This window comes from Bufo gargarizans, chromosome 6 (assembly GCF_014858855.1).
Source record: "Bufo gargarizans isolate SCDJY-AF-19 chromosome 6, ASM1485885v1, whole genome shotgun sequence".
Lineage (NCBI taxonomy): Eukaryota > Metazoa > Chordata > Amphibia > Anura > Bufonidae > Bufo > Bufo gargarizans.
Genome location: NC_058085.1, coordinates 96,994,642 through 97,008,962, shown reverse-complemented (window position 1 = coordinate 97,008,962; position 14,321 = coordinate 96,994,642). Strand labels below are relative to the sequence as shown.

Here is a 14,321-nt window from a genome sequence, read left to right as displayed (position 1 = left end):
CTGCACTGTTGTTTTTAAACCTTTCTAATTATTATGTAATGTTTAATAAAGTACTTTTGATAATAATTATGTGGTCCAGATACCAGTGTTGAAGACATCAATGAGAGCATTATGCATCACTATTGTCACCAGATGAGCCTTTGGTGGTGGTGGTGTTACAGTGTGGGTAGGTATGTCTAGTCAATACAGAACTGCCATACACTTTGTGAATGGTACAGTGACAAGCCCATACTGCTTGAATAACATCATTAATCCAGTCATTGTGCCCCTTCATGAACAACACAGGCCTAATTTCATCCTCATGGATGACAATGCGCCAGCTCATCAAAGTGGCATCATTAGGGAACAGCTGCTGGAGACTGGGGTACCTCAAATGGAGTGGACTGCACTTTCTTTAGACCAGAATACCATTGAAAACCTATGGGATCAGCTGAGTCGCCATGTAGAGGCTTGTAACTCTGTACACCAGAACCTCAATGACCTGAGGGCTGCCCTTCAAGAAGAGTGAGATGCCATGCCTCAGCAGACAATAAGTTGTCTAGTGAACAGCATTAACATGAGACATCATTGTCAAGCTGTAATTGATGCTCAAGGCCACATGACAAGTTATTGAGACTCTGGAATTTTTTTTTGTGGAGGTATACCACCACTGGTGTTGGCTTTTGTTTCAAAAAATTGTTTGAGATGAGGAAATCCCCATTGCATGCGTCTACTGAAATGCCCTACTTTCAGGATATAATATCACTGTAGCATGAACTTTTCATGTTTTCAATAAATTTCACCGGAAAGCCAAATATTCTTAACTTTTTGTAAATAGTTGAATATTTCATATAGCTAAATCTCCACCAAACCATTTATTACACTCAAATGAAAAACCGTAATAACATGTGAAAGATGTTTTTTCTTAAAAATGAAAATATACAAAAACCTGTGTAGATAAGTCTGTCTTATGTACAATATATTGGCTGTGATAAGTCATTTCATGCTGGGGAATGTCGATTGGTTTTCTTGTATAGGATGACTGACAGGGAATCCAGAAATCTGTCCACCCCCACGATCATCTACAGTTCTGATCATACGTACATACATGCTTGTGAATTGATATAATAGGATTAATGAAACATAATTAATGCTTGGTCATCTATTCTTTAGACACTGAATATATTATTTTCTGATTTACAGTGCCTTGAAAAAAGTATTCGTACCCCTTGAACTTTTCCACATTTTTTTTAATGTTACAGCTACCAACTTAAATGTATTTTATTTGGATTTTTTGGGACACACCAACACAAAGTAGCAAATACGTGTGAAGGGAAAAGAAGTGATACATAGTTTTAAAAGATGTTAATGCATACAAATCTGCAAAGTGTGGGGTGCATTTGTGTTCAGCCCCCTTGAGTCAATACTCTGTATGACCACCTTTCGCGGCAATTACAGCTGCAAATCTTTTGCGGTATGTCTGTACCAGCTTTGCACATCTAAAGGCTGACATTTAGCAAAATAGGTCAAGCTCAGTCAGATTGCACGGAGAGCATCTGTGAACAGCAATTTTCAAGTCTTGCCACAGATTATCAATGGGATTTAGGTCTGAACTTTGACTGGGCCATTCAAACACATGAATATGCTTTGATCCAAACCATTCCATTGTAGCGCTGGCTATATGTTTAGGGTTGTGAACCTACGTCCCAGTCTCAAGTATTTTGCAGCCTCTAGCAGGTTTTTCTCCAGGATTGCCCTTAATTTAGCTACATCCCATCAACTCTGAACAGCTGAAGAAAAGCTTCCCCACAGCATGCTGCTGCTGCCACCACCACCATGTTGCCCGGTGGGAATGGTGTGTTCAGGGTGATGTACAGTCTTAGTTTTCTGCCACACATAGTGTTTTGCATTTAGGACAAAAAGTTCAACTTATCTGACCAAAGCACCTTCTCCCACATATTTGCTGTGTCCCCTAGATGGCTTGTGGCAAACTGCAAAGGTGACTTCTTATGGCTTGCTTTTAAAAATGTCTTTTTTCTTGACACGCTTCCATAAAGGACATATTTTTTCCCTGTGGACTGATTCTCCCACCTGTGCTGTGGATCTCTGCAGCTACTTCAGAGTGGCCATGGGCCTCTTGGTTGCTTCTCTAATTAGTACTCTCCTTGCCTGGGCTGTCGGTTTAGGTGGACAGCCATGCCTTGGTAGGTTTGCAGTTGTGCCATATTCCTTCCATTTTTGAATGATGGATTGAACAGCTGTTCATAGCTTGTGATATATGTTTTATATCTTATATATCGATATATTATATTTTTTTATAACCTAACCATGCTTTACACTTCTCCACAACTTTATCCATGACCTGTCTGGTGTGTTCCTTGGTTTTCATTATGCTGTTTGATCACTAATGTTTACTAACAAACCTCTGAGGCCTTCACAGAACAGTGGTAGTTATAGTTAGAATAAACACACAGGTGGACTCTATTTACTAATTAGGTCACACCAAACTTTTTAAATTTTTATTTATTAACATTTTTTAAAACCATGTATCATTTTCTTTTCACTTCACAAATACTTGCGACTTTGTTTTGGTCTATCACATTAAATCCCGATAAAATACATTTAAGTTTGTGGATGTAACTTGAAAAAAATGTGGAAAAGGTTCAAGGGGTATAAATACTTTTTCAAGGCTTTGTATACATAAAACAGGCTTTTCAAGGAAATACATAGGTTGCAATATATGGTATGAGCTGTATATAGTCTTCTAGTTTCAGAAAAAGGAATATCTTTGCTTTGCCACCTAAAAGGTATCTTGTGTCCATATGGTATGTTGTCAAGACATATAGATCTGTGTGACAGAATGCAATCATTCATTTGTATTTTTAGGTCGTAAGGATGATACCCAGGTTTTTCCTTAATAAAAGGAATCTTCTGCCATTTGGGGGTCAGAAGAGGAGGAAAGCTCAAATACCACCACGAGTCTTGTCTTCTTATTCTTTCGTCTCTAGACTGAATTTTAAGATTTGAAGCATTGCAGATGACATTAGATCGCTTGTTTATAGATCATACAATAATTCTACCATGTCAGTTTTTGGGGGATCTTCCAGGATCCCAAAAACTTGCCCTAAGGGATAATCAGAGAGGAACTATGATATTAACAACTAGTAATACAAATGAGCCAATAGGATTCTGACAGGTCTATATGTCTTCACTGCATACCATCTAGAAACAATTAGGATAGCTTTTAGGCGGCAAGGTAAAGGTATTCCATTGTCGGAAATGAGGAGACTATATACAACTCATACCAGATATTGCAACTTAAGTATAGCCTGTTTTATATATAAATCAGAAAATAATATGTTCAGTGTCTAAAGAATAAATAACCAAGATTTAAATATGTTTAATTAATCCTACGATATTAGTATCAATTAAAAACTGATATTAAAAGGAATTGTTTAGTTACTTGTTGGTTAAATGATGTCTGCACTTTGGCAACACACTTTGAATTCCTCCAATGTATCTAAGATAACACAAAAAAATTCAAGCAAAATGGGTTGACCCATGAATGAAATTTATCACATACACACAGGATGGGTGATGAATTTATGATTGCTGGGGGTCCAACCACTAGGACTTCATGATAAAGATGGTCCTGTGCCTACCATATGGTCACGCATATTGCTCCACTTAATCTCCATGGGACTAAGGGAGATAGCCTGTCCTGTGGACTTTGATTGAAAAGCTAGTGTGCATACACGACTAACACTCCATTGAAACGAGGGACACTGAACTCTTGTTCTTGTGATTGATGGGAATCTCAGTAATTGGACTCTTACTATCATACATTTATCACCTATCCTGTGGACATGCACAAGACAAACCCTGCTGCTAAATAATTGACTTTCCTCTTTGCAGTTCTTATCTCTGTATACAGATGGGCAGTGACAGACCTTGTGTACATGTGTGGAGCTACTGGGAGGACCACAGCTGGAGGCTGTACAGTTCTAACTGGATAGTAAAGATTGCTGAGCGTCTGGTAAGCACCAAATCCCAACATGACTTCCTTCTTTACACAAATATGCAAAATGACCAAGCAAGGGGATGTCACCAAATCCACCATATTAAGTGGCCCCTATGTCAAGATCCAGCTCTGTTGCAAGCCTTAGAGGGTTTCTACAACCTCATTTGGACCTTATTAGCTGTCAGACACTAGCGATCTGCTAGTGTCTGCTCTACCTAACCATGCTATTCTAAGACCTTTGTGTGCAGCTGTTACACTAAAAAAACAACTTTTATTGCTATGCAAATGAGCCTCTAGGTGCTATGGGTGCATCTTTTCAGCACCTAGAGGCTCTGTCTACTCACCCTGTATTCCGCCCCGCTCGTCCGTCAAGGTGGCCCATCTCCTTTAGATTGCCAGCCTCCATCTCATCCATCGGCCGAATTCTCGCACCTGCGCCGTGTGCGTCTGTATTCAGCGCAGGCGCAGTGACTGTCTGAATGCTCCCTGCGCCGGCATCTCCACTGCGCCTACGCCAATTGCGTCAGAGTGCTCCGAGGAACAGATGGCACAGGCGCAGTGGAGATGCCGGCACAGAGAGCGTTCAGACAGTCACTGCACCTGCGCTGAATACAGACGCACACGACACAGGCGCGAGAATTTCGGCCGATGGATGAGATGGAGGCTGGCAATCTAAAGGAGATGGGCGGGCTTGACGGACGAGCGGGGCGGAATACAGGGTGAGTAGACGGAGCCTCTAAGTGCTGAAAAGATGCCCCCATAGCACCTAGAGGCTCATTTGCATAGCAACAAAAGTTTGTTTTTTAGTGTAACGGCTGCACACAAAGGTCTTAGAATAGCATGGTTAGGTAGAGCAGACACTAGCAGATCGCTAGTGTCTGACAGCTAATTTGGTCCAAATGAGGTGGTAGAAACCCTTTAAGGATGCGACAAGGGATCTTGAGCAATGCCTAGGAGACTATTCAAACAAAACAAAAGCTGATCTTCTTTGCACACCGCACTTCTTTTAGTACACAGTCTTTGGTGCTCTTACATGTTGTGTATTAGGTGTTCTGGATAGTAATAGTTTTTATAAAGTGCCACTTTTCATAGGCTATATATTAATGATTCTGTAGTGAGTGCTAAAATTTGAGATCAACTTTTTAAGAGAAACAAAGTCCCTTTTAATGTACAGGTGAAACTCGAAAAATTGGAATATCGTGCAAAAGTCCATTTATTTCAGTAATGCAAATTAAAAGGAAATGCATTCATGCAGCTTAAAATTAGAATTTTGTGAAAAGGTTTAATATTCTAGGCTCAAAGTGTCACACTCTAGTCAGCTAATTAATCCATAACTCCTCAACAAATGGTACCTCAAAATTGAAACTTTGGGGTTTCATAAGCTATAAGCCATAATCATCCAAATCATAACAAATGAAGGCTTGAAATATGTCACTTTGCATGTAATGAGTTTATCTCATATATTAGTTTCATCTTTTAAGTTGCATTACTGAAATAAATGAACTTTGCACGATATTCAATTTTTTTGAGTTTCACCTGTATGTCAGTTTGGCCTATATTGGGGAATGAAAGGTTCAAGCATGTCGAATTTGAACGCGTCCAATCCTTTTTTCTAACAGTAGATAAAACGTTGCCAAAAGTGTCTGGCAGCAGCTTACTTCCCTCTCCTCATCAAGAGCACATGGACACTAGGCTGAACCGAGCTTGCATGTTTAGGGGCAGGTTCCGTTGAACGAGTTTTTGAATATAGCCGCTGTAAATCTGTAACAATTCTTTACAGGAACATGGACTTGACGAAGTGGAGAAGTTGACAAGAAGACCAAAATCAAATCCAGAAATTCGTTTGAAACAAGTTCTTGAGGAATTTGTTGCTGGCTGCAGGTATTTTTTTTAATAAAGATAGAAAAATTTCATTAAACTAAAGCATTTTTTTATTTTTTACATTCACCTTTGCCAGAATTAAGGGTGGCTGCACGCGGTGCTGATTACAGTATGTACTGTTTCTCATCCGTATCATTGGGGGACACAGGCTTGACCTTGGGTATAGCTATTGCCACTAGGAGGAGACACTAAGCACAAAAGTGTGAGCTCCTCCCTCCAGCTATACCCTTCCTACAGGGACTAAGCTAAAACAGTTTTAGCCTAGTGTCCGTAGGAGGCAGACCTTCCCTGCTTTGCAGGTCTGCTGTTTTTGTTTTCTTTTTTCCTTTCTTCCAGCGGGATTACAGGCAGACCTAGCTGTCCTAGGCAGTCCCACCCAGGAGACGGGATACCAGGGTGTCCCTAAGCCCGCTGCTCCTTCCCGTTCTCCAGAAGACAAGGAGGACCAGAGGTTCTTAAAGCCTCTGCATCCCACCAGCCTTCGGGTCACCACGGACACCCACGACAAGTCCCCTCTGTTTTGGTGTAGCGGCCCTCCCCAAGGGGCCACACACACTAAAGGTAGTGACTTGGCTGAAACCAGGGGGCAGAAGACGCCGGACGGGTAAGTATTCCTGGATCCAAGCCCCCTCTCCCCCCTCCCCTTTCACAGGTTACTTGCTAGGATGGCCCCTTGTGCCCCCAGGCGGGGAAAGAGTTAACAGCTACATGTCAGCTCTCCTATGGGGGTGGGGGTGGGGTGAAGGGAAGCCCTCTGTACTTTCCAAGCTTCATTCTGGGCCCTAAACCCCGCCACCTGTTTCATGCAGAGTTCTGCTATTCTCCTCCGCCGGGGCCACTTGTAAATTGAGGCCCCCGACTTCTACTGCGGCCTACTTCCGCCTCGGATACTTCTCACCCGGCCGGCATCTCCGCTCGGCCAGGACTCCTTGCGGCACCACCACTGTACTGGGGGTGTGAGGGAGAGTCCTGGGGAGTCAGTTGATGTGCTCCTTTTTCTTTTTTGCGGGCAGCCTACTCCATTATGGGGGCGAGGCATGAGTTCTCCCCGCTTCCCCCCTCCTTTATCTGGTATCCTGGCGCAAATTTTTCGCTGGTTTCTCTGACTCCGCCCATCTCCTGCTCAGGAGGACCTCTGCGGACTTTGGCACCAGGTTTTCTCCGAACAGGCTACAGTAAGGGGCACAGGCCGGGTAAGCTCTTTCCCCTCCTTCCTGCATGGTCTAGCTTATCCTTCTATCCTACTATCTTTCACCACAGGTACTCATTATGTATGAACCAAGATCCCAGGCCCAAAAGCCGGCGGTCACTTCCATGTGACATTTTGCATGTGCGGTCAGTCGGACCCCTCTGCTCCTCTTGCCCAGCTCGACTGTCAAGTGGCTCTGACCCAGTCGCCCCTCCTGCCCATGGTAGAGCCGGAGTGAGTGCGCTCTCTGTCTAAGATGGTGCAGGACATTTCCCATTCCAATAGGGCCATTGTGGACATGTGGGGGCGTTAAGCCACGCGGCTACCCTCTGACCAGTCAGACTCTGGGGACAGACCCATTTGGTGCCTCCTATCGTGGCCTTCCTGCAAAATGGGACAGACCACCTTCTCCTCAAAGGGCGTCTGTGTCCCCCATTTCATCCAACTCCCTTCCACCTCCCAGGGAGTCTCACTCCAACGTGTCCTCATTAGAAGAGGCATGTTCTGAGGAAAAGTTGTCAGACTCTGACTTTGTCTTACCGGAGGACCAGTCTTCCAAACTGTCCGCTATGGTAGACAATCTCATTGCAGCGGTTATAGAAACCTTACATATTGAGGACCCTGCGCCCTCCTCTGCCGGTTCTGGTTTTTCCTTCAGGCGATCCAGTCGCTCGCCAAAGGTGTTCCCTAACCACCCGGAGTTCGATTCCTCCCTTTCCAAGGATTGTAACTTCCCTGACAGGTGTTTTGCTTAACCGAAACGCTTAGACGTCTTATATCCCTTTCCAGAGGATTTGACAAAGATGTGGTCGTCCTCTCCTATTGTTGACCCTCTGGTATCCCGCCTGGCTAAGAATACCACCTTGCATATGGCGAATGGGGCTTCCTTCTCTGAACCAAGGGATAAGAAATTGGAATCTTTTGCCAAATCTTCTTTTAAAGCAGTTGGCACTGCCCTGCACCCGGGTTTTGCCTCAACATGGGTTAGTAAGGCTATGACCAAGTGGGCAAACAAGCTACATCAGGGCCTCATCTCTGGAGACTTCTCGGAGGAACATTCGGATATTGCATTGCAACTTTCCCACGCCAGCTCTTTCATCTGTGAGGCCTCTCTGGACGCAGCCAGGCTTTTGGACTGCTCTTCGGCCCTTTTGGTGGCTATTCGCCGTACCCTGTGGCTATCTTGCTGGGCGGCAGATAATGCTTCTAAACGGACCTTGACGTCCCTCCCCTTTGCAGGTAGCAGACTTTTCAGCAAGCATCTAGATGAGATTATCTCTGATGTTACAGGGGGTAAAAGCATCCATTTGCCGCAGAGCAGGATGCACTTCAACAGATCTAAAAAGCGCAGACCTCTTTTTCGGCCCTTTCGCAGCTCCTCCAGCCCAAAGCAGCCAATCGAAAAATCTGCCCGGGGCAGAAGCGCAAACCATCTTTAAAGCTTCGCCCTCCATGGCATCCTCGCCAGCATGGCTCCAAGCCCTATACCCCTAAGTCCTCCTCTGCATGACGGGTGGCCTGTGGCACCCCCAGTCAAGTAGGAGATAGTCTTCATCTGTTCCAGCATGTCTGACTAGCTCACGTCTTGGATGCCTGGGTGCGAGAAGTCATATCTGAGGGTTACAAACTGGAGTTTTGATCCCTACCTTTGCCCCAGTTTTTTCATTCGTCCCCTCTGACCTCCCTTTCCACAGCCCATTCCTTTTGTCAGGCTATTCTCTCCCTTCTGCAGCAGGGAGTGATTGTCCTGGTTCCGCCTCAAGATAATTTTCACGGATTCTACTCCAATCTCTTTGTAGTCCCCAAGAAGGAGGGTACAGTCCATCTCATTCTAGACCTCAAAGCCCTCAACTGATTCCTTCAGCTCCGCCGCTTCCAAATGGAGTTCCTGCGTTCGGTCATTGCATCCATGAACCTGGGGGAATAACTGTCCTCGATAGACATTAAGGACGCCTACCTCCATGTTCCCATCTGCGTCGGTCACCAGAAATAGCTTCAGTTTGCAGTGGGACCTTTTCATTACCAGTTTGTGGCCCTCCCATTCGGTCTTGCCACAGCTCCCAGAGTCTTTACCAAGATTCTGGCCTCAGTCATGGCTCTGCTTCATACCAGGGGGATAGTGGTGATTCCGTACTTGGACGATATCCTGATCAAGGGTCCGTCATTCCAGGCAACGGCGGACAGCCTGCGCATCGTCCGAGACACCCTGGAACGCTTTGTATGGGTTCTGAATCTATCAAAGTCATGTCTTCATCCATCTCGGCAGCTGATCTTTCTGGACATGCTGTTCGACACAGATCGGGCCAAGATTTTCTTGCCCCCGGACAAACTCTCCTCTCTCCATCGTCAGATCCTCCCTTTGTTGCCGACTTAACCTCTTCCCATTCGCCAGTGCATGAGGGCTCTTGGCCACATGGTCTCTTCCTTTGAAGCAGTGCCCTATGCTCAATTCCATTCCAGGGCTCTTCAGTAATGCATTCTGTCTATTTGGGACTGTTCCTTGCCCCGACGCACCAAGACTTTCAGTGGTGGTTGATGTCTCCGATGCTGATGTCGGGCCGCTCCTTCCCCTCCGCTGGATAGTGTTGACAACGGACGCCAATCTCCGGGGCTGAGGGGGAGTTCTGGACAATTTCTTGGTCCAGGGCTCCTGGTCCCGCGAGGAACGCTAACTTCCAATCCATATTCTGGAATTGAGGGCGATTCTTCTATCTCTGGTTCATTGGACAGACCATCTCCAGGGGTATCCAGTTCGGGTTCAAACTGACAATTCTACTGCAGTCGCATATCTAAACCACCAGGATGGCACCTGGAGCCCCACAACCATGTCGGAAGCAGCGCTCATCCTCTCCTGGGTGGAGAGCCATGTTCCAGCTCTGTCGGCAGTTCATATCCCTGGCATTGACAATTGGATCGACGACTTTCTCAGCCGAGAGAGACTCGATCCTGGCGAATAGACTCTGCATCCACAGGTCTTTCTCACAATCTGTGAGCGATGGGGTTGGCTGGATGTGGCTCTCATGGCCTCCTGCTTCAACCGCTAGGTAGAGACCTTTGTGGCGAGGTTCAAGGATCCTCTGGCTTGGGCGGCGGACGCAGTTCACGTTTTCTTGCTTGTTCCCTCCTCTTCAACTCATTCCGCCTCTTCTCCAAAACATCAGGTCCAAAGGTCTGCCCATCATTCTCGTGGCCCCAGACTGGCCACGCAGAGTATGACACGCATCCCTAGTCTCCCTCCTCGCCAACGAACCCTGCCGCCTTCCCCTTCGGGAGGACCTCTTGTCGCAGGGACCAATCTTCCATCCGAATTTAGGGTCGCTACATTTAACAGCATGGCTGTTGAAGCCACCGTACTAAGGGCTCGGGGTTTCTCGGATGCTGTTGTCCAGACCATGATTCGGGCTAGGAAACCATCGTCCTCCCGGATCTATCACCGGACTGGGAAGTCTTACTTTAGTTGGTGTGAACACTACCAGTTGTCTCCCATTCGGTTCTCGTTGCCTTGACTCTTGTCCTTCCTGCAGTCGGGCATGGACTTGGGGCTGGCTATCAGTTCCCTCAAAGGGCAAGTTTCGGCACTTTCCATTCTTTTTCAATGAAACCTGGCTTCTCTTTCTGCGGTTCGGACCTTCCTTACAGTCATCCGTTGAATCCGTGGGACCTTAATCTGGTGCTCAGCGCTCTCCAGTCGTCTTCATTCGAGCCTTTGCAGCAGGTGTTCCTTCACTTCATGTCCTACAAGGTGGCCTTTTTGGTGGCAATAAATTTCATCTGTAGGGTGTCGAAGCTAGCGGCTCTTTCCTGTCGGTCTCCCTTCCTTATCCTTCACCAGGACAAAGTGGTCCATCATCCTGTCCACTTGTCCATCGTGTCAGCATTCCATCTCAATCATTCTCCCTTCCTTTTGTCCTGCTCCATCTCATCCTCGTGAACAGTAGCTCCACACTCTGGATTTGGTTCGGGCCATTTACATCTATTTGTCTCAGACGTCCATTTTCCGACAGACGGATTCTCTATTATTCATTCCAGAGGGACCGAGATGAGGGCTGGCTGCTACAAAGTTTAAATTTCCCTATGGATTTGTTTGGCCATTGTGGAAGCGTACCGCATCACTGACAGGGCCCCGCCCTTCTTGGTTACTGCTCATTCTGCTCGTGCAGTGGGGGCCTCTTGGGCAGTACATCATGGGGCTTCGGCCCTTCAGGTTGTCTTTACACACCTTTTCCAAGTTTTACAGAGTACACACTTTTGCATCTTCTGACGCTTCTCTGGGGCGTAGAGTATTTCAGATGGCGGTTCTCTGATTGGCCAGACGCTTCTTCCTTATGGTCCACCCCTAGGACTGCTCTGTAACGTCCCAAGGTCAAGCATGTGTCCCCCAATGATATGGATGAGAAAACTAGATTTTTGTACTTACAGTAATCTGTTTCTCTTCTGTTCATTCGGGGACACAGGCTTGACTTTGGGTATAGCTATTGCCACTAGGCTGGCAACTGTCCCTGCCTTCTAGATCGCTGTATACACAGGGCTCAACGAGCGCTGTATATATAGATCAGGAAGTGCTATGCGCTTCCTGTCCCGGCCCAGTGGTCATGTGACTGCAGTGAGAGTCCAGGAGCTGTAAGGTTTTCCACAGACAGGCTGTACAGCGCTGTATTATGCTGTACGCCTCTCTGGGGAGTGTATTTCCCCTGTAACTGGGGCCACTATGTCAGCCCCGGTTACAGGAGAAATTAATGGTGAAAAAAAAAATAATAATAATAATTACCTTATGGGGGACACAAAGAGTAAAATTAAAATAAAATAAAGTATTTTATAAAAAAAAAATCCTCAATTAAGTAATTTAAAAAAATTTAAATAGAAAAAATAAAATAGACATATTTGGTATTGCTGCGTCCGTGACGGCTGGCTCTATAAATATATCACATGATCCACCCCGTCTGATAAACCCCATAAAAAATAAACATGGAGACATTGAAACATAATTTTTTAGTTTCAAAAATGCTATTATTGTGTTAAAGCGAAATAAATAAAAAATTGTATATTAGGGTATATAACCCCTCAGGTGAACACTGTAAAAAAAAAAAAAACTGTGCCAAAAAAGCAATCTTTTGTCACCTAACATCACATAAAGTGTGACACCAAGCGATCAAAAAGGTGTATGCCCCCCCCCCAATAGTACCAATCAAACTGTCACTTCATCCCACAAAAATGAGACCCTAACTAAGACAATCTGTCAAAAAATAAAAAAAGCTATGGCTCTCAGACTATGGCGACACTAAAACTGAACAACGCAACGCAATCGCAGACAAACTGACTGAAATTGCATGCACACTTGCGAGGGTTTCCCGCAATGCACCCACAACACATCCGGACAAAATCCGTGACGCCCATGTGCAAGGGGCCTTAGTGTTAGGTTCCTGTCTTACAGAGATTGCCATGACGTTTGGCAGATGGGCCCAAATAATTTTGTACAAAATGTATTTGCCAAGAATCTCAAATTTACAAAATAAGCGTAGCATTAGCACCAGAATATTTTCTATTAATATGGCATTATTGTACTTTTTTGGGTTTGCAGAGTGCTGTTGTGTATTTTTCTTTGTGTTTCTATGTTTCTAGCCATGGCAGCGTGCACCTGCGCATTGGGATGTGCTGACTGACCCCCTTTTTTCTTTGCCAACATAAAGTAGACATATGAGGAATGTTAAGTAATAAATATTTTCTGAGGTATCACTTTCTGTGAGAAATTGAAATTTTTAAAATTGCAATATTATTATTATTATTATTTTTTTTTTTCATAAGTAAAGGTGAAATATATTGACTCAAAGCTTTCTAAAGTTATTACCATTTAAAATGACACATGTCAGATTTGCAAAATTAGGCCTTGCCAGGAAGGTGGTAAATGGCCCGGTCTGGAAGTGGTTAACTCAGTCTCCTGCACCAATGACAGCCCACTTTCCACCAGTCAGGAACCTCTGCACAAGGTGTGCCTTGAGGAATTATTACTCCTAACATCTGATGTGTGAATCTGGTGAATGCTACACTCTTCATGTGGCGTTTGGTTAGGAAATAGACACTAGAACAGATCAGTACAATACCGGATAAACATGGACATCTGATATCGTATGGTGACACTAATCAAAAATGCCACCCCCATTTAAAAAATGCCAACCCTATTACTTCTAAACATTATAAAATGGGTTTGTAAGAGCTGTTGCTTTTGGTGATTGGTTTCCTAACATTCATGCTGTAGATGTTGAAGAAAAATATAACTTGATATTGAAGATACAGTAACTAATGTTGTATTTGCAGGCAGTACTCTCTCAATGCTGGAAAGAAAACCATGGCTCGACCCAACAACCTGGATCGTTGCAGGATAAAATCTCTCCCCCATAACATTGTAAGTTTATTTCTGCTTTCTAGGAAACAATGGGCAGTCAAAAGGAGATCAAATGGACAACTAAACCAAAAAGGAAAATGGGTCAGAAAAAAACTTCTTATCATTAGATGTAATATATACCGCATTTTAAAGGGTTTCTGTCACCCCAATTTTCGCTATTAAACAGGCTGACATTATAGATGTGAAAATGTCACCGGAATTTAACTCTGCATTTCTTTAATTTAAGTATGCCCCCGTTTTCATGTAATTTTAACTTTTATTATATGCAAATTAGCCTCTAGGAGCAGGGGGGGTGTTGCATCTGCTCCTAGAGGCTCCATTCACTCACCTCATTTCCACGCCCTTCTGTCTTGATTGACAGGGCCAGGCCAGCGTTGGTTCTCCTGCTGGCCCTGTCTGCTGTGTAAATCTCGCGCCTGCGCCTGCGCCGAATACTGAATGGGCGTGAAAATGAGGTGGGCAAACGGAGCCTCTAGAAGCAGTTGCAACACCCCCCTGCTCCTAGAGGCTCATTTGCATATAATAAAAGTTAAAATTACACGAAAATGGGGGCATACTTAAATAAAAGAAATGCTGAATTAAATTTGTGACATTTTCACATCTATAATGTCAGCCTGTTTAATAGCGAAAATTGGGGTGACAGAAACCCTTTAAGAAGCGTTCTGGTAACAAAGCTCTATTTTTTTTACAATTCCTAATCTCCTTATGCATTCAATGATTATTAAATTCTAAACATATGGATCTTTGGTTTTCAAAACACTTTTTAGCTGATGATCTATCCTCTGGATCAGTATGCGATTGGTGGGTTCTGAGATCGGGACCCCCGCTGATCAGCTGTATAGCGGCTGTGC

At 44.6% G+C, this 14,321-nt stretch overlaps 1 protein-coding gene across 1 annotated transcript in view; it reads left to right on the top strand.

Annotated features, from left to right (window-relative positions):
* The window catches only part of LOC122941727 (fer-1-like protein 4), a 178,720-nt gene that overhangs the window by 79,196 nt on the left and 85,203 nt on the right, over positions 1 to 14,321 (top strand). The window contains exons 18-20 of the mRNA XM_044299133.1: positions 3,895 to 4,015; positions 5,781 to 5,881; positions 13,383 to 13,470. Of these exons, the coding sequence (XP_044155068.1) occupies positions 3,895 to 4,015; positions 5,781 to 5,881; positions 13,383 to 13,470 (310 nt within the window). The remainder of the gene's footprint in view (positions 1 to 3,894; positions 4,016 to 5,780; positions 5,882 to 13,382; positions 13,471 to 14,321) is intronic.